The sequence below is a fragment of the Suricata suricatta genome, chromosome 10 (assembly GCF_006229205.1).
Source record: "Suricata suricatta isolate VVHF042 chromosome 10, meerkat_22Aug2017_6uvM2_HiC, whole genome shotgun sequence".
Taxonomy (NCBI): domain Eukaryota; kingdom Metazoa; phylum Chordata; class Mammalia; order Carnivora; family Herpestidae; genus Suricata; species Suricata suricatta.
The window spans coordinates 94,834,883-94,861,469 of record NC_043709.1 but is presented as its reverse complement, the minus strand read 5'-3'; the positions used below and the strand labels follow the sequence as shown (position 1 = coordinate 94,861,469).

At 34.5% G+C, this 26,587-nt stretch overlaps 1 protein-coding gene across 2 annotated transcripts; it reads right to left on the bottom strand.

The window, feature by feature from the left end:
- Positions 1 to 1,155: 1,155 nt before the first annotated feature.
- On the bottom strand, positions 1,156 to 21,291 carry KLRK1 (killer cell lectin like receptor K1). 2 transcript variants are annotated; one of them, XM_029954419.1, is made up of 9 exons: positions 21,237 to 21,291; positions 14,307 to 14,349; positions 13,189 to 13,319; positions 10,324 to 10,428; positions 9,090 to 9,182; positions 8,619 to 8,654; positions 8,107 to 8,258; positions 7,714 to 7,817; positions 1,156 to 1,462 (listed from the first exon to the last, which is right to left on the bottom strand). In XM_029954419.1, the coding sequence occupies exons 3-9, from the start codon at positions 13,190 to 13,192 to the stop codon at positions 1,345 to 1,347; spliced, it is 612 nt and encodes a 203-aa protein (XP_029810279.1). In that variant the 5' UTR covers positions 13,193 to 13,319; positions 14,307 to 14,349; positions 21,237 to 21,291; the 3' UTR covers positions 1,156 to 1,344. The 2 variants fall into 2 exon arrangements, with proteins under 2 accessions (XP_029810279.1, XP_029810280.1); XM_029954420.1 differs by lacking the exons at positions 9,090 to 9,182; positions 21,237 to 21,291 and having other exon boundaries at positions 14,307 to 14,413.
- Positions 21,292 to 26,587: the final 5,296 nt, after the last annotated feature.

Genomic DNA, 26,587 nt, shown 5'->3' with positions numbered 1-26,587 from the left:
AAACTATTTTGGGCTGACACATTTCTCAGCCCTTGATTGACTATGTAGAAAATAAATAAATAAATTTTTTCAAGACATTTTATACTCTTTTCCCCCCAAATGCTGTTCAATTCATTTCTTCATGCCCATCACAAATGGCAAGCGCACTTAGAATACAAACCAAAATGATGAAGGGTACACAAAGCTCCACCTGATTTAGCCTCTGCTTCTCTCTCCTCCACTTCTTAGACTCATCTTCTCCATTGTTCTGCTCTTATCAAAACAGAAATTTGGGGGGGGGTATGCTTTTTTTGCTTCTGTATAGTAGACACACAACATTACATTAGTTTCAGGTATTGAAGCAACTTAAATGTCCACAAAGACATGGATGGATAAGGAGATACGGTGTATAGATATAGATATAGATATATCCAATGGAATATTATAGGGTCATAAAAAAGGATAAGATTGTGACAACGTGGATGGACCTGGAGAATATTCTGGTAAGTGATATAACTCAGATTGAGAAAGACAAATACTATTTGATTTCACTCATATGTGGAATATAAAAAAACAAGTGAATGAATAAACAAACAAAAAGCAGAATCAGACCTATAAATATGAAGTGGCTTTCTTTAGAGTCACAAACTCTTCCAACCTCATCACATTGGTAAGTATTACTCCATTTGCAAGAGTTCTGTTATCCTACTGATTTGCCGTGACAACTTCTAGTCACTCCACGGGTTTCAACTCAGATGTCATTTTGTCTAGAAGCCTAGAAAATCCTCTTCAAACTCAGTTCTTCATTTTCTGTGTTTTGCAGCAGTAAGCACCCTACTAGGGGGAGTAATTTAATTCTACCAAACATCTCATGTGCTGTATTAAAATAGTAGTGGCATTTTGAAATTTTGAGGGTGCATCTGTTGACTTTTCAACTTTTATTTTGCACATTTTTAAATAAAGCAAATTTAATGAGCCCTCATATACCTTTCACCCAGCTTTAGATTAATTTGATTTTCAAATTTTCTAAAACCCTTCTTAGTGTAATCTTTTGTGTACATTTAATAAACTCATAGTTTGAAATTATTTCAACCTTAGGTTTCATCAACATATATTAAATTCAAAAATGAATCTGTTCATTACTCCTAAATTTCACAAAAATTAAACAAAACATTCTTAAAGAAGATACATTCTTCATTTATTGGACTTTATTCCCCTATGAGGTTTTTTTTGTGTCAGGTTGTAGATGGCAAAATAATTCATTAACTATTGGTAGAATTTTCTTCTGCAAGTTTTCTTTACAGAGCACATTCAGCAAAAAGCTTCTGTGTGTTTGAATCTTTTATATTTTATAAATCATAAGCTTTACACAACCCTCTGCATGCAGATGTATGTGTTTGGAGTTAAACAGTTTTCTGTATAACCTTTAAAACTTGATCCATAAACTGCACAGGTTCCACTCTGCATGTCAACCATGGTTAGTCTAGATTAGAGAGAAGGACAAATTACATTCATGACTTACATTATTTATACATAAATGTAAAAATGCAATAAATGTATTTAAATATAAGTATTGAAGCAATATCTTTTCAGGATGTTTTAGGATCATGCTTGGTGTTTCTTAGTTAAAATGTATGTAGAACATAGCCAACTCAGTGATAAAAGTAGAAGTTTCATTCTATTAAATGCCATTATTTTGTCTATATTGGAAATTAGTCAATTTAGGAAGTCTAGAATCTCTTGATATATGTGCCTGAGTGAAATCAAAGGTTTTTTAAAAAAAATTGTTTTTATATTTATTTTAAAAAATCTTGTTTATATTTTGAGAGAGAGAGACAGTGGGGGAGGGGCAGAGAGAGAGGAACAGAGAGAATCCCAAGCAGGTTCTGTGCTGCCAGCACGAAGGCCAGTGCAGAGCTGGATCTCACAAACCATGAGATCATGACCTGAGCTGAGATCAAGAGCCTAATGCTTAACTGAATGAGCCATCTAGGGACCCTGATATGAAAGATTAAAAAAAATTTTTTTTAAAACAACTAAATTAGAAAGGCATTTAGAATTCAATGAGGTCAGCAGATGTCATGTTTTATGCAAAAATAAACAATTTTCTTTAGATATGTGCAACTTGGTAAGAAAATAAAAAATAAACACACGTATACATTATATCATATATAATATACATATATTATTTATACATACATACACATATATGTATATACACACATAAACATGTGTGCATGTGTGTATAGGCATTCTATGTAGGCATTCCATTCTATTTGTGTATCTATTTTGCCATGGAATCTGGTGATTTATTTTCTACCAAGAACAGGTGAGAAGTAGAGGGCTGAGCAAAGAGTGATGATGAATTAATGTAAATCAGAACAATAGAAAAAAGAAAGCCTATGGCCTGATAGTATGTATTTAAAAGGACAATGGGAGATGGGGTGACTGGGTGGCTCTGATGGTTAAGTGACTGACTGGTTCAAGTCATGATCTCATGGTTCATGGGTTTGAGCCCTGCATCAGGCTCTGTGTTGACAGTTCAGAGCCTAAAGCCTGCTTCACATTCTGTGTCTCCCTCTCTCTCTGCCCCTCCTTCGCTCACATTCTTTCTCTCTCTCTCAGTAATAAATAAACATTAAAAAATTTTGAAAACATTTATAAAAAAAACAAAGAAGAAACTCAGTCTATATAGAAACCACCAACAACTATAAGAGAAAAAACAATGAAGAAATTTTTAGGAACTGCTCCTAGTTGCTCTCAACCTATGCACATAAGAGTTTCATTTTTAAATCTGTCTTTGCTTTTGTATTCCTTTCAGCTTCTGTGTCTGTTTTCCCATACCATTCACATCACATATCCACCAGAGTATGACTCTGGATTTTACTTGTTCAAAGCCATATCTCTGACTAACGTGTGAAGGTCTTGACAGACTTCTGTACTATTCATCCCTGTAGTTATCTCTGCATAGTTTCTGGAAACCGAGTAAAGCTCAACAAATATTTATCACATGCACAAACTGAAACTTAATATGCTAGTTGTTTTGCTTTGGCTTCTAAAACAAACATTTGCAGAGTGGAAACTATTGAGATAAAGTGATACAAAACTTTATTAGTATTTCCAAAGCATAAGCTTTTTTTTCCCCCAAAAATAAAATCTCCAGCCATACAAAAACGAGATCATCCCAGATCAATTCTGAGATACACTGGGGCATCCAAATTCCAAACATATAATGAGTAGTTCCTGACAATGAAAATAAAGGGACATCTGAAGGAAACAGAGGACAATAAAAGGTCATGCATTGATCACTGCCAAATAACCAGTAGGAAAGCAAAGTAAACTTCAATATCAATGATAAGAGATTCTTTAAGGTCATTTGATGATAATTCTGGCAATGGAGTAAGAAAGAGAATTATTTGACTCCCTACCAAGATTACTGGTTTTATAGTGTAAGTGAATGATTATACATTCTAAGATTCTGTTACTTACCAACAAAATTAGGTTAAAAATGACCTCTAATATATGTTTTTTAAGGGTCTTCAATGAGGAAATACATACAAAGTTCTTGTAAATACATATAAAATATGTAAAGTCCCACTGTGTCTGACAGAAAGAAAACACTTAATTAACCTGACATTAGCAAGGATGTTGTTGTTATGTTCCTGTTACTACGGAATTAGAGGTTCAGATAAGCGACATATACTTGAAACAAAGAATTACAAACTTTTGTAGTCTAAAGAACTTCTATTTCCTCTGTGATATCATGAGACAGAAGGGCAGCAGACATGGCAAACCGGTTAGGTTTTATTCCTGAGATTTGTGCTAAAATGGTGAAATTGTTAAATGGTGTAGTGATAATTAGATATCTTGAGTGATAGAAGTGGTCTTTTAAGAGAGCTCATCCAAATGAGGAAGGCTGTATTCCTAACTTCTGTGAGCACTAAGATGTTCTCACTCCGTCCTGCTCTGCGCAGTAGAGCTGTATAATCAAGTGGTTAAAAAGCAGACTACAGAAATGGAATACATAGGATACTGGAGAGTCCAGAAAGAGCCAGGCATCTGGAGTTCGCCAGGCATAAGACTTGAGATGAGAGAGGTGAACAGATAATGAGATCTGAGGATATGACGAAGGTCTCACTCGAGTATATAGAGAGTATTGATTAATGCATGTGTGTAAGAAACCTTCCCCAGAACAAAGAAGGAATTACCTCGTGCTGGCACAGGGCCTACAATCATGCCCATTTTCACCAGCCATGTTGTAAAACTTCAAATTTCAAATGGCTTTAGGTGGATTACTTAAAAGTGCCTTTTCTTGATAGTGGGGGATAATTAGTTGTAAACTGAGCATCCTAATAATGCTCAAAAGCCAAGGAAGGCCAAACCAGATCAAGTTCTTTCTAGGTAACTTATTTGTGTCTCAAAAAAAAAAGAGCTCATGAATAATTTTAGAGATAAAAAATATGTAGCACTAAAAAGGTGAAATTTGCAGTGCATGAAATTTAATAGAAAAATACATGTAATAGGAGAAACAAAATAATGAGACCACAATGAAGAGAAAAATCCATGAATTAAAATTGACCCAGAACTAACATAAATTTTAGAATGAACAGACAAGGAGATCATGAGAGGTTTTTAGGTTTTTTCTTTCTTTTTTTTTTTTTAACATGTATTCATTTTTGAGAGACAGAGAGAGACAAAACGTGAGCAGGGGAGGGGCAGAGAAAGAGGGAGACACAGAACCTGAAGCAGGTTCCAGGCCCTGAGCTGTCAGCACAGAGGCTGATGTGGGGCTTAAACTCACAAACAGTGAAATTATGACCTGAGCTGAAGTTGGATACTTAATTGACTGATTCACCCAGGCGCCCCAAATATCATGACAGTTTTTATGACTGAATTCCATATATTCAAAAAAGTTAAAGAAATACATGGAAGATTCAAGAAATAGTAGCCAAATCAAACTATATACTTGATAGGGTAGTGAAAATTAGATAATGCAGGAAAAAAAGATTAAAAAATTAAATTCAGGACAATAGAAAATATCCACAATGAAACCAGAGGAAACAAGTGAAAAGAACACCAGTACATTACAATTCTAATTTGCTTAATGGATCTTTAATTGTCATGTATCTGGGAAAAAGAAGAGAGAAATGAAGAAGGGGAAATACTTGAAGAAATAATGGTAGTAAATTTTCTAATTATGCTTGAAAATTACAAACTCATAGATCCAAGAGCTCAAAAAAAAAAACACAAGCACAAGAAATATAAGAAAACTAATCCAAGGCATATGACAGGGAAATCCCTCAAATCTAGTTACAAAGAAAAGAAAAATAGTAAAGCAACCAGAGAGAGGGGAAATGATGTATTATGGGTTGACTAAATAGACTAAAAACAAGGTACAACAATATGTTTCCTGCAAGAGACTTGTGTTAGTTTCAGGACACAGGTAGACCAAAAGTGAACTGATGGAGAGTGATATTTCATACAAATGATAACCAAAACAGTACAAATATAGCTATAGTTATATCAGACAAAATAAACCTTAAGTCAAAATCAGTCATAGAAGACAAAGGAGGTCACTATGTTGTAGAAAAGGGGGGGCAATTGATCAAGAGGATAAAACAATTTTAAACATATATGCACCCAGTATTAAACATCTAAATATATAAAGCATATACTAACAGAACTAAAAGGAGTAATGTAGGGGATTTCAATACTGTTCTTTCAACATTGAATAGATCATCACATGAATCAATGGCATGGGTCATGCCAAATTCCAAAGCAACTCTCCTGCTAAAGCCATTGGCCACAGAATCCATGTGATTCTGTACCCCTCAAGTATTGAACTTACTAAAAAGTAAATAAATAAAAGTGTGGATTTTAAAATAAATAAATTAAATTAAATATATCAAGTAAAATAAAATGAGTAAAATAAAATAAAGTAAAAATCATATCAAGTATCTTTCCAGACTACAATGGTATGAAACTAGAAATCAATAACAGGAGAAAAACAGAAAATTTCACAAGCATAGAAATTAAGCCACATGTTCCTGAACAACCAGTGGGTTAAAGAAGGCATCAAAAGGGGCATCAAAAAGTGTCTTGACACAAACAAATGATAACACAACATATCAATAGCAAAGCCGTTCTAAGTGGGAGTTTTATAGGTATAAATGCCTATCTTAAGAGAAAAGAAAGCTCTCAAATGGGCAACCTAAGTATATATGTATAATTTTATACATATATAGCATATAAAAATATATAAAATTATCTATTCATAATATATATGTATCTAATGATAGATCTAGTATGCAGCATGATGATTATAGTTAACAGTATTGTATTACGTACTTGAAAGTTGCTTACTTGTTCTCACCAAAAAAAAAAAATTGTGGTCATGTGAAGATGATAAATGTGTTAACTAACCTTTATGTGATAATCAGTGCACAATTTATATGTATCAAATCATCATATTGCACATCTCAAACTTATATGATGTTTTATGTTAATTATATCTCAATAAAGCTGAAAAAAAAAACAAAGTTTAGGAAGGGAGAAATGGAAGGATACTATTACAAGAATCCTATGCTATACATGAGTAATATCATAGCAATTAGTAAGTTGAAGATACATTCAATAAACCATGGAGCAAAGTCTGAAATAAAAAAATTAAGTAGTAATATCTAAATGCAAGGAAAGAGATTACATGTTAGCATAAATTAAAATATTTTCAAAAGCCTGAGAAAGAAGAAAGAGAAACAAATAGCAAATTGGACAAATAAAAAACAAATAGTAAGATAAAGACTTAAATTTAACTATATAAATAATCACATAGAAAGTAAGTGCTTATACTTCCATTAAAAAGGCAGAGATTGTCAGATTGGATGAAAAAATATGACTTAAATTGTATTCTGTCTATAAGAGATTTACTTTTAATATAAATACACACATAGTTTAAAAATAAGGGAATGCAAAAGTAAATGCCATGTTAATACTAACTGAAAAGAAACAAGGATAACTATATTTATAATAGACAAAGCAGGATTTCATAGCACAAAATATCATTATGGAAAAAGAGTCATTATATAATGATAGAGTCATAAATTCATCAAGGCTACAATAATCCAAACATTTATCAGTAGAACTTCAAAATATATTAGAAAAAACTACTTGAAATGCAAGTAAAATGCATAAATCTATAATTACAGTTCAAGATTTCAATTCCTCTCTCAGTCATTGATAGAATAAGTAGACAGAAAATCAGAAAGGATACAGAAGACTTGAGCAATGCTCTCAACCTATGTGACCTAATTAAAACTATAGGTCACTCTACCCAACAGTGTGTAATACACCTTCTGTTCCAGTACACATAGAACATTTCTAAAGAGAGAAAAAGTTTATTGAATGTAATTGTATCTCAACAATTCAGGTAAAAACTGCAAGAAAGAATATATGTGATACTTAACTTCTTTGCTTTAGTCTCCTTATCAGTAAAAAGGGAGTAATATTAGACTTACCTTGCACAGTACTTGGCACATAGCAAACAATTAATGTTACTCATTATTTTAGTATTGAGTACCACACAATATCCTAAATGGAGGCCCCCAGAGTTTTTTGCTGCATCTATTGGAATATGGGAACATCCTGGCATTGTGTGAAGTAACACGTGATGTTGAATGACCACAAGGATAGCTGAGGGACAAATCCACAAAAAGACACCTATTGGTATAGACTTACTGGTTGGGTAAGAGAATGGTGCCATCTTCCCATTGCCACGATCCATTTGCGGAAATTTGTATTAGCCCCATCCAATGATAAGACTTCACCAATTTTAAGAAATCCTGTTTGAAACCACAAATAAAATCAGTGCTCAGAATTTTACTTAATTCAAGGCCATAATCATTTAATCATTTTTCCCCACACTTGGGGAAATGGATTCTGTCCTTTAGCCTAATTCTGACTTAAACAACACCATACATAAAGTCTACAATATGCTTCCTTATGCAGAAAGATTTAGAGTAGATATATCTGAGTCTTAGCGCCTCTCTTATGTTTCAGTTTCATATTCCCACGAGTTGGCTCATATGTTAGGAGTAAATATAAGAAAAAAAATTCGAACAAATACTCAACCTGGTGTTCTCTGCTGTATATCTTCAAGAGACTGGAATTTTGGGACATACAAGAAGCTTGGCTCTGGTACCAGCTTTTGCTCTCATTAAAAAATTGGTAGCAGGTATTTCTATAACATAGCCAGTTTTTAGGACATGGGCCACAATAATTTTCTAGAAAGAGAATATATTATTAAGTCTGTACAGGTCTGAGCATTATAGCAGATTCTGTCTAGAGAAATCAAATATCTTTTATTCCAACTCTAGCTAGCATTCCAGATAAAACAATCTGATAATCTCCAATGACATATCTTCACACACACAGACAGATATCAAAACTAAGTATCTTCTGCTTTTTAGGAGCACTCCATTGTTAAAAGATAAAAAATAAAAAATGTTGGAATGCTATGGATTATGGACAAGAATTATTTTCTTATACACTCTCTTGTTAACACTATTGGATACATGCCCATACCCAATTATACAGAGATCCATGTAATTTGTTCTTTAAAATATTAGAAAACTTTCACTTACCTTGCAAAGAAAGTGGAGGTTCTTGGTTCAATAATGCTATTAAAATAATCATTAAGAGGATTAAGATATACAGACTTCCAGTTACAATATAAGTATATCATAAAGATGGCAAGTACAGCATAGAGAATATAGTCATATAGTCAATAATATTGTAATAACATTGTATCATGACAGATGGTGATGATGCCCATTATTGTGAGCATTGAGTAATGTATAGAATCACTATTTTGTACACCTAACACTGTATGTAAGACATATTTTAATAACAAAAAATCATAATTAGTAAAAGAGTTTGTGTTGTTAGTAACTTACGGTTCTAGCAAAAGTAGTTGACAAATTTCTAGACTAAAAGCAAAAATATAAAGGCACATGTAATATTGCTAGTTTTGGGTTCTGTGCTTCTGAATACTAATCAAAGTAAGGCATTAATTAGGTCAAGAATGCTCTATCGACTTCTCTACTATTACTTACAATGTATGATTATGGCACCGCATATCATTACCATTATAATGAAGTGGACCCCCAGAGCTATAGCAATGGAATGGACCAAGAAAAATGGAGATGCTGTCAGAAACAAAATAAAACAAACAAACAAAAGAGTGAGATGGAAGAGAAAATAAGGGTTAAAAATTTTTGGTATGTTCATGTTTAATATAAACGTTAGATTTTTTATGGGAGGGGTGATATAGTACTTTTACCCCAATTATTTCTCTTAGAACAAGTAACATAGGTACTTTGTAAATAATAAAAAGAGACTATAGAAATACAAATTTCCTTCTACTTCTCCCCAAAATTTCCCCAGTTCCCTTCTTAGTATAAATCATGGTTATAATTTTTTAAATTTTCATGTAGATACAAAAGACAGTTCCTTTCAATCCCTTTTTAAAAACACATGTTTAAGAAACTGCAAAATATTCTGAGTTTTTTTTTTCACTTAAGAAAATATGTTAGAGATTATTTCACATCATGTCTTATAAAGTTGTCAAACTTTTTATAAATAGCTGCTTGCATTGTCTTTCATTGGTATAGGGACAAAAATCTCCTGACAGTCTTTTCATTTTTTCAATGGAATTTAAATTGTTTCTTAGTTTTGCTATTAGATATCACAATATGAATAACATTTTTATATGCTTGTACATATTTTTGAGTTCCTCTCTAGGAGAAGTCCCCCATATGATGTGACTCATATGCAGAATTTAAGAAACAAAACAAATGAACATAGAAGGGGAAAAAGAGACAAACCAAGAAACAGAGTCTTAACTACAGAGAATAAACTGATAGGTAGCAGAGAGGAGATGGGTACAGGGATGTGTTAAATAGTTAATGGGGATTACGGAACACACTTGTGATGAGCACTGAGTGTTACAAGAAAGTGATGAATCACTGAATTCTACACCTGAAACTAATATTACACTGTATGTCAACTAACTGGAATTTGGATAAAGTCTTGAAAAAAACTCAAGAAACTGGTCTCAATTGTCATTATTCTGTTAATGATGATCTCACCATTTGTAGAGCATGAAAAATCTTAAACTGAACAGTTTCTATTAACTGTATTATATATTCCATGTTTTTCTAGAGTGAATTTCATTTCTGTTTTCCTCAGCAAGATAAAATAAATGAAATACTTATCACTGGACTAATCATCTGGATTCTGGGATTCACCTCGAAATACCAGAGAAGACAAATGTAATGTTGAACTTACGGTTTTCTCCACATTTGCTTGTGATTACTGTAGGCCTTCTCTTTGGTTGTGTGGAAGTACTATGCTTCACTAGTTCAGAGTTATAATTACGGACTGCATCCCGGTCTGGACAAAAACAATTCAGGCCAATAGGAGTCATAGCCTTTCTGCCACTTGGGTCATACACTTTTATAATATTTATTTTTTTATTTTTTTAATAGTTTATTGTCAAATTGGTTTCCATACAACACTCAGTGCTCTTCCCCACAAGTGCCCTCCTCCATCACCACCACCTCTTTTCCCCCCTCCCCCTTCAACCCCTGGTTCCTTTTCAGTATTCAATAGTCTCTCAGGTTTTGCGTTTCTCTCTCTCCCCAACTCTCTTTCCCCCTTCCCCTCCCCATGGTCCTCCATTAGGTTTCTCCTGTTCTCCTATTAGACCTATGAGTGCAAACATATGGTATCTGTCTTCCACCTGACTTATTTCGCTTAGCATGACACCCTTGAGTTCCATCCACTTTGCTACAAATGGCCAGATTTCATTCTTTCTCATTGCCATATAATAGTCCATTGTATATATATATACCACATCTTCTTCATCTATTCATCCTAAATGTCCATCACCTGATGAATGGATCAAGAAGATGTGGTATATATATATATATATATACATATATATATATATATGTATATATATATATATATATATATATACACATACACAATGAAGTATTACATGCAATGAGAAAGAATGAAATATAATATCAATTTTTATAATTGAATTACAATTACTAAATGTTTACAACTTTCCTTTTTAAAGTATAAATGACATCAAGTTATTTTTGTTCTATATTACTTCATTATTATGATTTTTGTACTTTTCATATAAATACAATTATATTTATTCTATGGCAAAATCTCTTTAGCAAGATTTTATGTTCAATTAAAATAAGTTAATTCTTAATGCATAATGAAATCGAACATTAAAATAAAGACAGTGTAGGGGTGCCTGGGTGTCAGTTAAGTGTCTGATTCTTGGTTTTGGCTCAGATCATGATCTCACACTTCCTGAGATTAAGCCTCATGTTGGGGCATGAGCCAGCTTGGGATTGTCTCTTGCTTTCTCTCTGGCCCTCCCCACTCACTCACATGTGGTCTCTCTCCCTCTCTCAAAATAATTAAATTTAAAAACAAAATTTAAAAAATAAAATAAAGACAGGGTATAATAAAAAAGACAGGGGCCTAAGGAGTTAGACATGTATTATATCATGGAGCCACATCTGGTAAGTTAACAGCTTCACAGATAACAAGAAAAAGAAAGAAAGAAAGAAAGAAAAAGGGAGGGAAGAAGGAAGGAAGGAAGGAAGGAAGGAAGGAAGGGAAAAAAAAGAAAAGGAAAGAACAAAGGATATCAGCACAAACTGTTATGGGTATTTTAAAAAGTGAAATTAAATAATTTGCATTTAGTATCAATAATGATAATCATGTCGTAAACACTTAGTAAATGTCTAATTTTTGTTTAAAGTGAAGGATGTATAATGAATAAAATAATTAGACATAAAATTTTAAGATAAAGACACATAAAGAAACTTGCTGCTGAATGAAACAAGTAAAAAATCATTTTGCTCTCTTCCTGAGACAACAGTCATTACTTTTTATAAAAGAAATGTTGATAGTAATGATCTTTTATACTTAAAATTAAACTAAAGCATTTTTTGTACATGCCATATGTAATTTCATTATCAAACGTGAAAAGGGTAGGTATTTTGTGGATGAAGAAATTGAATGTTACAAGCGGTCAAAATCATAATGCTTATTTAATATAATGCTAGAAATAGAAATCTACTAAGGTAAATGCAGCATGTTTTATATCTCTATTTGATAGAAAAAGTAAACTTAAGTGCATAGAAGCCGTGGATTGCCCCCAGACTCAAAGCTAGAGACTGGTGAAAATTTGATTAACATTCTTCCAACTCCAAATCATCATGCTGTCACTATTTCAGGCTGCCTTAAATTGTGAAAGATTCTACCTTACGTAGTTAATAAAACAAAGGAGGAAAATATCTTTCAAGTTTTTGAAAACTTTATTTAAAATAGAACATGGACATAATATGAAATGGGCATAAGTGAGTCAGTAATTTGTTTTCTTCTTTATAATGTTTATTTATTTTGAGAGAGAGAGCATGAGGAGGGGAGGGATAGAGAGAGATGGAGAAACAGAATCCCAAGCAGGCTCTGCACCATCAGCGCAGAGACTGATACAGGGTCGAACTCAAGAACTGCAAGATCATGACCTGAGCCAAAACCAAGTGTGGGACACTTAACAGACTGAGCCACCCAGGCGCCCCTGGAGTAATTTGCTTTCTTATGCCTTGTATGCTTGTATCAAATTCTAGGTATCTTAACAATTATATAGGGGCACTTGGGTGGTTCATTCAGTCAAACGACCAACTTCGACTCAGGTCATATCCCATGGTTCGTGGGTTCGACCCCACGTCTGGTTCTGTGCTGACAGCACAGAACATGGAGCCTGCTTCAGATCCTGTATCTCCCTCTTTCTTTGTCCCTCCACAGCTCGTACTCTCTTTTTTTCAAAAATAAACATTAAAAATTTTATTTAAAAAATTATATACAAGCCATAACACGTGGGTGGCTTAGTCAGTTAAGTAAGACTGTGGTTCCCATTTCAGCTCAGGTCGTGATCTCACGGTTTGTGGGTTTGAGACCTACCTCAGGCTGTGTGCTAACAGTACAGAGCCTGCTTGGGATTCTCTCCCTCCCTCTCTCTCTGCTCCTACCCCACTCGTACTCCCCCTCTCATAATAAATAATACACTTAAAAAATTATACACAAGCTGAACTGTACATTTAAGTGGAAAGTACATACCCATGCTGTGAGGTCACCACCGGTCGTGGACCAGCTTTGTTGTATGACTGTTTATTTACCCCAGTGAAGAATTCCTGAATAAAATAAAATTGGGCATATCTTCTTGTTTTCTTTCCTTAGGGTGAGGTGACCTTCATTAGGAAAATGAGAATACAATGATATTTTTACCATTCATAATTATATATAAAGGGAAAAAATGAAAATAAGAGTTCATATAAAGCCAGGCAAATAAACCAGGTAAATTAATTTTTTAAAGTTCTCTTGGTTAAAAAATAATAATTATTTCAAAAATAAAATGGGTGTTTTAATTTACCTGCATCAAGATATTTAGTCAAAAATATTTCTTATCACAGATATTGAATGACAACACACATAATTTTCTATCTACAGTTATTTTATTTTATTTGGTGACAACTGCTTTTTTTGCAAGGCAAATCTGGGCAAGTGATATGAATTTTTGTTGAATGTTCTTTCTAGTACATATTAATTCAACTTCTGTCCATATCATCATCATTATCATCAACATCACCTGTAAGTTGTGATCACCATCATTATTAGCAAACATAATCTCATATTTATATAGTAACATCTTAAAATGTCTAGAAGAACTCTCAGAAAAATGTCTATTTAGTAATTAGAAATAATGCTTAGATTAAAAAAATAAAAGCCATTTCGTATTTGATCACAGTAGTTGGAAATAACAACATGTTTTTCATTTTGCAAATAAAGCTGTGTATCACAGAAGGTTAAGTGCCCTGCACTAGAGCAGAAAACTCATGTGTGAGAATTCAAGTTGAAATTCAATTGCCTAAGCCCAAAGGTAGATTCATTCTTGGAGTTTTGTTTGATGATAACACTCCATCTTTATAGCAACATCGTAATTTATTCTTCAGTAAGTATATCCTATCTACTCATCATTGAATACAGGAAAAAAGAGTATATACCTCAGATTAAGAAACATTCTTTCCCTTCCATAATTCTATTCAAGCACTTAAAAAGCAATTATAATTCTCTTATGGTGTAAATGTTTTTGGAAACTTTCTTGAGTTTGAAATCTCAAGAATTTCTCATTTCTTGAATAATAGTTGTTAGAAACACAAACACACACAGAAACACACCTGATCAAAGAAGGAAGATCTTGATTCTTGTGGATAAAACCTCCTATACAATTGAAAAATTGAGACATGCCTTGTGTTACCAATTTAGAATTAAAAGCAAAGATGTCCTGTCCTGTCAATTTTGATTCCTGAGGAAGATATGACAAATGTTATTTTAATCTTACCTTATGAAAAAACACAAAAAAACCACAGTATTTCCGCCTTATCATAGCACAGACAATTCTGCTAACTGGTGAAATAAATGTGGGGTGTTAACATGATTTTATGACTTAAGATGGTTAATTCAGTGACAAGAAATTTCCAGAGTTTTGAGGGGGGGAAATGATGAGATAATATAATCTCTTTCTGAATTAAAAGTGAAAAATTATTCTAAAATATGGGTTGTTAAGTACTGTGTGAAAAAATAAGAACATTAAATTAACTTCTTAATCATCTTGTGCACGTACTGTTATAAATTTAAATGAAATCAAGTATGATAAATATATCATGTAAATTGGAACTATAGAAAGATATGTAAAGATATACATGTAAGTATATGCACACACATAAATGCATACATGTGAAAAGACATATATTGTACATACATAACCTTTTAATTACAAAATTATAAAGTGTGTACAAAATAAAAATTCTCTGATGAACCATCATATGCCTAGCTCAAACAATTAACAATTTGTAGCCAATATGATTTCATTTATCATATATGTGGTATCTCAGATCGATCTCTGTTCCTATTAAATAAGTCCTTTTCTCTATTTTCTTGTAACCATCACTCATTATATTACTCTCTATTGTTCAGAACAACAGCACCAAATCTTTCACCAGAATAGCAACATAATCAACTAATATCTTAGTATTCTGGTTTTTAGCTACTCATAATTCTTGTTACATTAAAACATGATAAAAGGAATTGTCACAGCCAAAAGGAGCTCAAAGAGACATAAAGACTAAATGTAATATAGTATCGTGGCTGGAATAATGAATCAGAAAAAAAAAAAAGACATTAGGTAAAACTAAGGAAATCTGAAAAAAGTGTGTTCTTTATTTAATAATATATCAGAATCATTTCATTCACTGTGACAAATGTGTCACACTAATGTCAGCTGTTAATACAGGAAACTGGAAATGGGATATATGGAAACTCTTTGTACTATGTGTGCAATATTTCCATAAATTTAAGACTACTATTAATAAAGAGTTTATTTAAAAGCAAGTACTGGGGCTTCCTTAGAATGTTATAATAATAGTTATTATTGTATTACTATAATACACATGGGATACTTTAAATAAATTAAAAAACCACTGGAGAGAAACGTGTAAGAAAGCAGTCACTCATATTAAGTCTCACTGAACACGAGCCTGTGGAAACAAACTTCAATCAGTAAATCTAAGTCTATTCAGAGATAATGATTAGGCAATAATCTTTAGCTAGTAGAACAACTAGACACTGTAACACTCTATGTACAATATGTATAACATACAATTAACCTATGGAAATATCGATTCCGCAAAATTTATTAAAGCTAGAAAAATATGAAATCTTCCAAATGGATAACACAAATGCCAAATAGTTTTACGGAGAGAAATAATAAACTTTCTAGAAAAAGACATTATAATTTACACAAACTCTTCTAGATGGTATGGAAAACAGGAATAGTTGCTACTTCTTTCACTAAAACTGGAATTACCTTGATGCCTAAATTAGGTGAGAGCATAAGAAGGGAAAAAGAAAAGTCAATTTCATTTATGAAAATTGTTGCAAAATCCTAAAACAGCATTAAACCAAAGCAGTGTATAAGCCTCAGATAGGTGACCAAATTGAGTTTATTTTATGGGTGTAATAGTTTTCCTTTGAAAGAAAAATTATTAAATGTAATTTGCTATTGACGATAGATTAAAGATGTAGAACATGATCACATCAAGGTAAGAAAGCACATTTGCTATATTTCAACACCTTTTCATGATAAAAACAATCATTAGCATATATATGAGAGGATTTATATCAATATCATTCTTAACTTTGAGATAGTAATAGGCTTTTAGAAAATCATGAAGCAAAGCAGTCTCTAATATCACTTCTTTCCAATGTCATTGTGGAGATTTTCAGCACATTTAAGACCACTACAGGAAATTAAAGAGATAAGACTTTAAATTTATTTTTTTTCTGATGATATATTTATTGTCAGGGAAGGAGATCTTCCTCTGCTGTGGTCCTTCTAGCTCAACTTAGAATCAAATTGACATGAGGCAGGCTAACAGGTAAAAATCAAATTTAATAGGTGTAGGTATAGGAAATCCACACACTCCAAAGGCAATCAGGTAAAGGAAAACTCATATGAAGTTAAGGAGAAGGGGAGAGCCGGAAGATACAAAAGGGAGAATCTCATTATCATGAAGGTAGAAGATGTTTGGAATAACAAAAACAAAGGCTGCCCTTTGTTATGCAGTTAAATTCTTTAAGTAAAGGGAAGACTCCTTAATAGCTCTCTTTCTATTGCAGGGTGTCCTTTCCAAAGTAAATTCATGTTGAACACATACTCTTCATCTGTCATGCTGGAATACTTATTGAGGATTTGCTGAACATAGTGATCATGTGGTGATATGTAAAATTGCAAAGGGACGAGACATAATTTTCAGAAGACATACTTTCTAATAAGTGATATAAAAACCACAAAAATGTATGCAGAAATAATAATCTGACTACAAAAATATACATATGGCTTCATATGGATATTAATTTTCTGACATCTTAAAACTATTGGAGGAAGAAAGGACCAGTGTTTTGCAAACAGCCAGGGTTCAAGTCATTTAAGAACACCCATCACAGGCTCCTGGGTGGCTCAGTTAAGTGACAGACTTCAGCTCAGGTCATGGTCTCATGGTTTGTGAGTTCAAGCCCCTCGTTGGGTCTGTGCTGACAGCTCAGAGCCTGGAGCCTCCTTCAGATTCTGTGTCTCTTCTCTGTCTGCTCCTCCCATGCTGATGCTCTGTCTCTGTCTCTCAATAATAAATTTAAAAAACTTTAAAAAAAGAAAACAAGAACACCCATCACCTCTTCGACAAACTATTTGGAAATTACTTTTGTTAAATGAAAATAACCATCCACCAAGCCCTAGTCAACTGGCCTTGGCTTACATGGCTGAGTGTGTATTAAGCTCTTCCTGTGTATCCTAAGGGGCGGAGATGTTGAGGCCATAGTGCAAATTTGTGGTGAGAAACTGTACTCTGGGCAGGATGTCTACTTCAAGCTGTGACACTGAACCTGGATGTGGTCAGAGGTATTTACTGGGCAGTTGCCCAGAAATGAAAGTGTAATGTATGTGGTTAGGACCAAATGGAACTTTTGTAGTCTGGACTTTTCTGTAAATATTTTTCAACTGACCAGAGACATGTCCAAAAGACAAATTCTAAACTCAACAAAAACAAGAAAGTAAATTTAAAAGGACTGAGAAATAGAGCTGAGTCTGGATGCTGATGGACAAATTGAAGTAAAATATCTGAAATATGGAGAACACACTGATGGTTACCGGAGAGGAGGTGGCGGGAAAGATGGGTGAAATATGTGAAGAGGATCAAGAATACACTTACCATGATGAGTGCTGAGTAATATATAGAATTGTTGAATCGCTCACTCTATTGTACACTTGACACTAATACAACACTGTCAACAATACTGAAAGTTTTTTTTAAGTTTAAAAAAATGTTCATTTTTGAGAAAGAGAGACAGAGTGAGAGCAGGGAAGGGGCACAGAGTGAGAGAGATACAGAATCTGAAGCAGGCTCCAGGCTCTGAGCTGTTAGCACAGAGCTCGGTGCAGGGCTGGAGCTCATGAACTGCAAGATCATGGCTTGAGCGGAAGTCAGATGCATCACCAACGGAACCACCCATGTGCCCCTGCCTTATGGGATTTCCATTCTTCCTGCAGGTGTTCATAACTGGTGGTACACAAGTCGTCAGCACACTTAGCATACACTCTGCTATCTCCTATGCCCAAAAATCACATTCCTGAGTGCCCTTCTCTTAGAGTCATAACAGGACCAAATCTATTGATTTTTATTTTGTTAAGTTTCAAAAAAAAGCAACACAGCCCAGATCATAAGGTAAAATTAAATAATTTAATGATGGTATGGAAATTCTTACCCTGACATTAGTCCTAAACATCCAAGTACTCTGTTACTGTTAAGTTATATCTTATTCCTGGTGTTTGCTATACCTTTCCTCTAAATGATTTAACTTGTACCTCAATTTTTACTTTAATTTTGATTTATAATTTAATGTGCTATTAAATTTAATTTTCTGTGAATGCAATTGCATTTGCTTTTATTATTATAAGCAATTTCACAAAATATTTTCCTGTATTCATTTTATATTGTTTTTAAGGTCTGGTAACAACTAGTTATTTCACAAATTTTTTTTTCTAATTTTACAGGGACAGAAAGTTATGAAGTAGCCATATATGCTAAATCCAACTTGATCCAACACAGGAGTAATGTTTTTTTTCTTTATCTGTTTCTTTTGAGAGAGAGAGAGAGCATGCAAGCAGGGGAGAGGCAGAGAGGAAGAGAGAGATTGAATCCCAAGCAGGGATTCCCAAGAATCCCAAGCAATTGACAATGCAGTGCCCAGTGTGGGGCTCAAACTCATGAACCATGAGACCATGACCTGAGCCAAAACCAAGAGTTGGACTCTTTACCTACTGAGCCATGCAGGTGCCCCCACAGAAGTAATATTTTTAAGTAGAAAGGTGTATTTGTTAATTTCTTATCTTTATAGTCAAATGGTCAAATAGTGCCTGTATTATAATGTTCTCCTGACATAACTATGCCTTTGCTTCTGAAAAGCATATGGAGATCTTGTGTGAAAAGGTATGTGGAGTTTAGATGTAAGTCTTGGAGGGTGAATGGGGCAATGGCTGAAATGTCAGCCATGTTCAGGTCTCAAGGCTGTGGAATGCCATAGCATTATGAGATACCAGGCCCCATGATCCTTCCCCGAGGACAGTTAAGATGCAAAACCCGCTGTAACTCTCTGACATTCCTTGAAACTACAGGGACTCCGTGAATGCCTTCATGTAGCCACCAAGTATATGTCTGTTTCATGTCTAAAGATTGTGTTCTCCTTCCATGCGTTGAGTATCTTTGATATGTATAGCTAATAAAATGTGAAATGAAGGCTATGTGCATTCTACTGCTGCCATTGCTGTCTCACAGAGGCAACCCTGCACGTCCGCCCAGTCTGGTGTCTGAGAACTTCTTCTTTAGTGTCCAGCAACAAATGTACATGTGTATATATACAAATAATATACATATATATTACATTAAAGTAAGTATGCATTATAAGTATACATTTTTTGCATGTAAAAAAAAGAACGTAATCATTAAAAATGCTGCATTAAAACAGATTCGGAAGGTACAGTTTGGTTCCATTCTCTGAAGTGGGCAGATCTGAACGGCTCTTACAACCCTGTGGAGGTTGCATGATAATCTTCAGTGCCTGTTAACCGTTTAGTACTCTCAGCTCCAAATCCACCCTCGGTGCTCTGTTCTCAGTTAACTGGGCAATATTGTATCAATTTTTTCTCTTGTCATCTCACATGAAGTTGACTTGTCGGTAAAAGACAACGGAGAGATAGTGCAGCAGAAAAGGGCTCTTTTCGCTGGTTTCACAGTGTTTTCTCTCCTTTGGCCTCTATGGCTTGGTTGCCAGTTGCATGCTTGCAGGAAGTCCTGCGTATTCAGCCTTCAGGAAGTTTCCTGCCCTCAGCTCTATGCCTCCTAACACTCAGAAGTTCTTCCTGCCCACTAGTCACAGCCTGAGATTTATCTTCACCAGTGGACCATGGAGCTGCTCCGTCCCAGGCCAATCCAGTGAGCATGGGTGCCGTGAAGCTGTGGGTAGCAACAACGGCTTCCAGTGACATCTAATCCTGTCTTCAGAGAGTAAACCTGGCTTCCCAGTGATTACTCCTTTGGGTACTCTCCTTTAACTCTAAGATATTCTTTTATTTAAAATGCTTTTTTAAGTTTATTTATTTTTGAGAGAGAGAGAAAGAGTTCCAGTGGGGATGGATAGATAGAGAGGGAGACACAGAATCCGAAGCAGGTTCCAGGCTCTGAGCCGTCAGCACAAAGCCCAACATGGGGCTCAAACCCACAAACAGTTAGATCATGACCTGAGCTGAAGCTGGAGGCTCAACCAACTGAGCCACCCAGGAACCCCTAACTCTAAGATACTCATAATTTTTTTTCATCTTAGTGGTCTTTCCTTTTAGTAGGCTTTCCCTGACAAATAGATTATAATTGTTAACATCAAACTTCCCTTGGTTTCTGTCTCTTGATTCAATTCTGACTGATAATCTTGCCACTCTGCGTTGTTCATCCCTCATTTGCAGCCTCTTTAAGGGCTAGGACAAATCAATTCATTTGGAAAATGAGTGCAATTGTTCACCTTATATAGCTTTACAGTAACAATGCTTGATATTATGAATTGTAATTTAGAATTTATTCTGATAAATAGCAAAAGCTTAAGAAGTACATATTATGTACCTGAGAATGTATTTTTTATAGTAATATAACTAAAGATTGAAAAACAGTTCTATAACACCAAGGGTGAATCCTCAGGTACACTTTGGACTTTGAGTGATTATGATTCATCACTGTGGATTCATCCTTGGTAACAAACGGACCATTCGAGTGAGTGATGTTGATAATGGGAGAGGCCATGCACGTGTGCAGACAGGGACAATATCGGAAACCTCTGTACCTTCCTCTTAATTTTGTTGTCAACCTAATATTAGTCAAACAAATAATATCTTAAAAATATTCTGGGAACATGATTGTCTGCCTTAGGAAGAAATGTGAGATATTTTCTTTATAGATGGTAAGATAGCCTTATACCAAAATGAGGTAACTAAAATCCCTCGTGCTTACCAACATATGGTCTTGTGATTAAGCAGGATGTCAAATAACTCTTCTCTAATCAAAAATTGAAATATGGACAATTCTGATCACTCTGAAGATACCGGCAACCTGAAATACAGAGAATTATATCCCATAAATCATAGCAATATATACAGTAATATTTTGATGAATAAACAATTTATTTTGACCAATATCATACATCTAAATGTGAATATTTCCCATATCATTTTTCTGTGGGAACACTTCAACAATTATGTTTATATAATTGTCTACATATTGGTGTTTTTCTTTCTAAGATTAATTCCTTGAAGGCATAAAAAACGTAAGTTCCTAGAAAACTTACACATTGAAAGAGAAAGTTGGGCCTCTTGACAACATCAATAAATTTTTATTGCTTCTCTGGCAATCTCTAATTCATGAAGCAGTAATGAATAAATTCAGCAAATACTATGAGAATATACATTTTATTAGAAGTCAAATAAAAGCTGTTATTTTCATTTGGATTTTGTGATAACAAATAAAGTTAATTATTTTCTATTTTATAAAATTTTCCAAATTATAATGTTATATGTTGGGGCCCAGTAGGCCACAAAACCTCCCGAATAGCGACCGTTGTTGATGGCTATGCCTCCGGGGCGCAGGAGAGCTATTTGGGAAGTTGCGGAACAAGTCGAAAGACTATGAAACAACATTTGGCCTCCTAGGCTGCACCTGTGGCTTCTGTTTAACCTGTCTATGATTTTCTCGTTGCTTTTCAAAAGGCATATACTTTTAGGTTTTGAATCAACTTGGGTCAGTTAGTGACACCAGCTTTCCCTTACATTATTTCTGTTCCCAGCTCATTGCCTGCTGTTGGGGGCAAACACAATCCTCTGTTTAAAATGAACTTTTTGGATAATAAGTGTCTTGCCCAGACATAACTGCTAAAGGGCCTTGAAGAAAAGACAATTCTTTGAGAGACAGACTCCCTCATTCCTGTTTTTTTACTTCTGTTCTCATGGCTGCTCTCTCTTCTGTGATAAAAAATGATCCTTCCCAGAGCATGATTTTACTCTTTCAAGGACCATAAACTATGTAATCATTAAAGAAAAAAAAAGAATGTAATCCTGTAATCCCCTATGGCATAAAAGACATCGACTACCTTAGTAAAGTGCGGCTTTACCACCATTCACGTTGTCTGTCTTCTTTCTTATAGATACTGCGTTGACACCAACCCCCTACTCAGGGACCTTTTTGACTGGAGTGCATGGGCTGGTCCCCCGCAGCTATACACTGGACACATTATAACATTTTTTATGCTTGTTTATTTTTGAGAGAGGGAGACAGAGTGAGAGCAGGGAAGGGTCAGAGAGAGAAAAAGACACAGAATCTGAAGCAGGCTCCAGGCTCTGAGCTGTCAGCACAGTGCCGGATGCGAGGCTCAAACCCACAAGCCACGAAATCATGACTTGAGCTGAAATCAGAGGCTTAACAAACTGAGCTGCCCAAGCACCCCCATACTGGACACATTATAAAAGTATCTTAGCAGGACTAAGTAATGGGGACAAACTGACAAAGATAATAATTTGGAGGTTCTGATTATTGACCAAAGGTTAATGAAATATTTACATTGGAAAAAATCCTGGAAAATTTGAGTAAGAAGCAACACATTTGTCATTTTCTTGCCTAGGATGATCGTATGTGTCCCCACCTGTCAACACTAGCTCAGTGATCAAGAAGCATCACAGTTTTCGCAGTTCGGAGAAGCTGCAAAAATGATGATGTGGTGCCACAGGGCAGACTTCAACAGCAGTGGGGATGGGGGTGAACTAGACTATTGATTTTCAGCTCCAAGTGCTGATTCCATTAGGTAATGATGATGAAAACCCATACTCTTATTGGTCAGAGGTTTTGGTCATTGTGTCAAACACTGTGATCCCCTTAAATATAATGGGAAGGTACTTCTGTGAAAATACAACAGAAGAATTGACATGAGCTCTCCACACACTCTTGGCTGAGGGAAAAGAATATGCGCACATGGAGAGGAAACCAAGAGGAACCCAGGAGAAAGTGAGAGCACAAAGAGACTTGAGGACTCATAGTAAAGTTATAAGCATCCCCTCCCACACTCACACATGTGCACAAGCACGCACACATGCACACACATCACATGGCATTGGGGGAAGTCCTACTGATCTGCAGTATTTAAATCCAGTCTTTTGTTTTTTATTGTTTTTTGAAATTTTTTTATTTTTTATATAATTTATTGTCAAGCTGGCTAACATACAGTGTATACAGTGTACTCCTAGCTTCAGGGATAGAATCCAGTGATTCCTCACTTACAATAACACCCGGTGTTCATCCCAACAAATTCTCTCCTCCATGCCCATCATCCATTTTGCCCACTACCCTGTCCCCATCCCTCAACCCTCAGTTTGTTCATTGTATTTAAGAGTCTTTTATGGTTTGCCTCCTTTTATGTTTGTAACTAATTTTTTTCCTTCCCTTCCCCCACGGTCTTCTGTTAAGTTTCTCAGATTCCACATATGAGTGAAAACATATGATATCTGTCTTTCTCTGCCTGACTTATTTTACTTAACATAATATCCTCCAGTTCCATCCATGTTGTTGCAAATGGCAGTTCTTTCTCACTGCTGAGAAGTATTCCATTGTGTATGTAAACCACATCTTTATCCATTCATTAGTTGACGGACATTTGGGCTCTTTCCATAATTTGGTTATTGTTGTAGAGCTGCTATAAATGTTGGGAAATGTGATCTTTTTAAAAAATTGATATTTGACATCTAAGCTACAAAATTACAAGGGCAATCTCTAAGAATATACGCTAAAATATGAAAATCAACAATAAGAATTTGGAAAAAATGAACAAAAATATCAGCCGACAGACTTTTGAGAGAAGATTCTGCAGTAACGTTTATGCAACTTGCAAAAATAATAAATCTAAAAAAATAGAAAGCATGTTTGCTAAGTATATTTCAAAACAAGTATACTTAAAAAGTCAAAACAGGAGTGCCTGGGTGGCTCAGTTGGTTAAGCCTCTGACTTCGTCTCAGGTCATGATCTCACATTCATGGGTTCGAGCTACGCATAGGGTTCTGTGCTGACAGCTCAGAGCCTGGAGCCTGCTTTTGATTCTGTGTCTCCCTCTCTCTCTGCCTCTCCCCACTCATGCTCTGTCTCAAAAATAAATAAAACATTAAAAAAAGGAAAAGTCAAAACACATAAAGTGAAGTTGGGAAATGTCCTCCATGATAAGAGAAACCATAGACCATTAGAAACCTCTCATGGAATAAGATAATGACATTTATCAGAAAAAAGTATTTTAAAATAATAGTCATAAATATATGTAAATTATAATGAAAACTTAGCTCAAATAATTAAATGAACATGTGGTGGCAGCAACAGAGCAAGTAGGTGATATAAATAGAAAAATAAAACTATATGAATAAACTACAGAGAAATTTTGAGTTTATAAATTAATATCTGAAGTGAAAAATTCACTAAATTTTCTCTACAAAAAATTTGAGATGCAATAGATAAAATTGATGAAATTGTGGTTAAAGTAGCAGCATTTATTCATCCCATAGGGTGAGAGAGGAAAAAAAAAGAAAATTTAACAGAGTTCAGAGACCTTCCAGAGAGTATCAGGAAAACCAGCATAGGTCTACGTATAATCTGAGAAGAACACCGAAGGCAGAAAAAAATAAATTAAATCAAAAAATAGATAAAAAGAACAACAACTTTAAGTCACATGAATGAACAACTTACTAATATCATTTACAAATATTTATAGATACCAGTGGCTTAGCAAACTAATAGAATGAACACATACAAATCCACATCTCATGACATCATCATGAAATGACAGAAAAACACTTGCAAACATAGACAAAGAAATAATCGAGGAAACGGTGGATTATGACGTGTTTTAAGTCAGTGTGAAAATCAGGAAATGGGTGATGTATTTTCCATCTCAAATCAGCCTTAGACCATACAATGTACCGCAGAATCCATATCTGCCTTGCACACAATTTCAGACTAGAGTGGATACAATCAGCAAGATGAGGCAATAGGAAGCCCCAGGCCCTGAATCTCCTATGGAAACAATAATTTAAACATATATTCAGACACAGACTCATGTATATTCTGCTAATCATTTTTGGTAAGGGTGCCAAGACCATTCAGTAGGGAAAGAACAGAATCACAAATGGTGTAGCAAACTGCTATCCACATGTGAAAGAATGAAATTGGATGTTTACATTTCCACCATACATTAATGTTAACTCAAAAAAGACTAAAGACCTAAACGGAAATGTAAAACTATATAATTGCATGAAGAAAACCTGGGAGAAAAGTAAAAAACATCGTGTTTGGCAATGATTTCTTGGGTATAACCACCAAAACCACAGACCACAAAGGGAAAGTCCATTGTAGACAAATGGGTTACATCAAACTTAAACATTTCTGTGTATCAAAGTGCATGATCAACAGAATCAAGAATGGGAAAAACACTTGTAAATCGTACATCAAACAAGGGTTCATTTCCAAAATATACAGGGATTCTTACAAGTCAGTAACAACAACAAAAACCAAGTAACACAATTTAAAAATGGGCAAAGAAATTGAATAGATATATTTCCAAAGAAAATATAAAAATGGTCAAAAAGCATATGAAAAGATGTTCAGTATCACTAATAATCAGAGAAGTGCAAATCAAAACCATCATGAGGTATCACCTCAATTCATTAGGAGGGATAGAATCAAAAAAGTTTTGGTGAGAAGATGGAAAAGAGGAGCCTTGCCCACTGTTGTTGGGAACATAAATTCGTCGGTCATTACGAAGGAGACTATGCAGCTTCTTCAAGAAATTAGAAATACAGTCACCAAATGAATCAGCAATCCCACATGTAGGAAAATATCTAAAGAATAGAAAACAAGATCTCAAAGATACGTGCACACTCATGCTCATTGCAGTATTATTCACAAAAGCCAAATTGTAGAAGCAGCCCAAATGTCTACTGATGGATGAATGGATCAAAAAAACATGATATACACATAACAATATAATATTATTCAACCTTTAAAAAAAGGAAATCTTATCAATGCTATAATATGGATGAAGCTCCAAGACATTATGCTAAGTGAAACAAGCCAGTCACACAAATGCAAAAAAGAAAAAAAAAAGCATACCATTCCACTTTTATGAAGTATCTAAAGTAGTCAAATTAGTAGAAACAGTTGAGTAGAATGGTGATTGGTAATAGTTGAAGGGAAAGTGGAAAAGGTAATTATTGTTTAATGAGGACAGAGTTCCAGTTTTACAAGGTGAAAGTTCTAGATGTCTGGAGGGCAACAATATG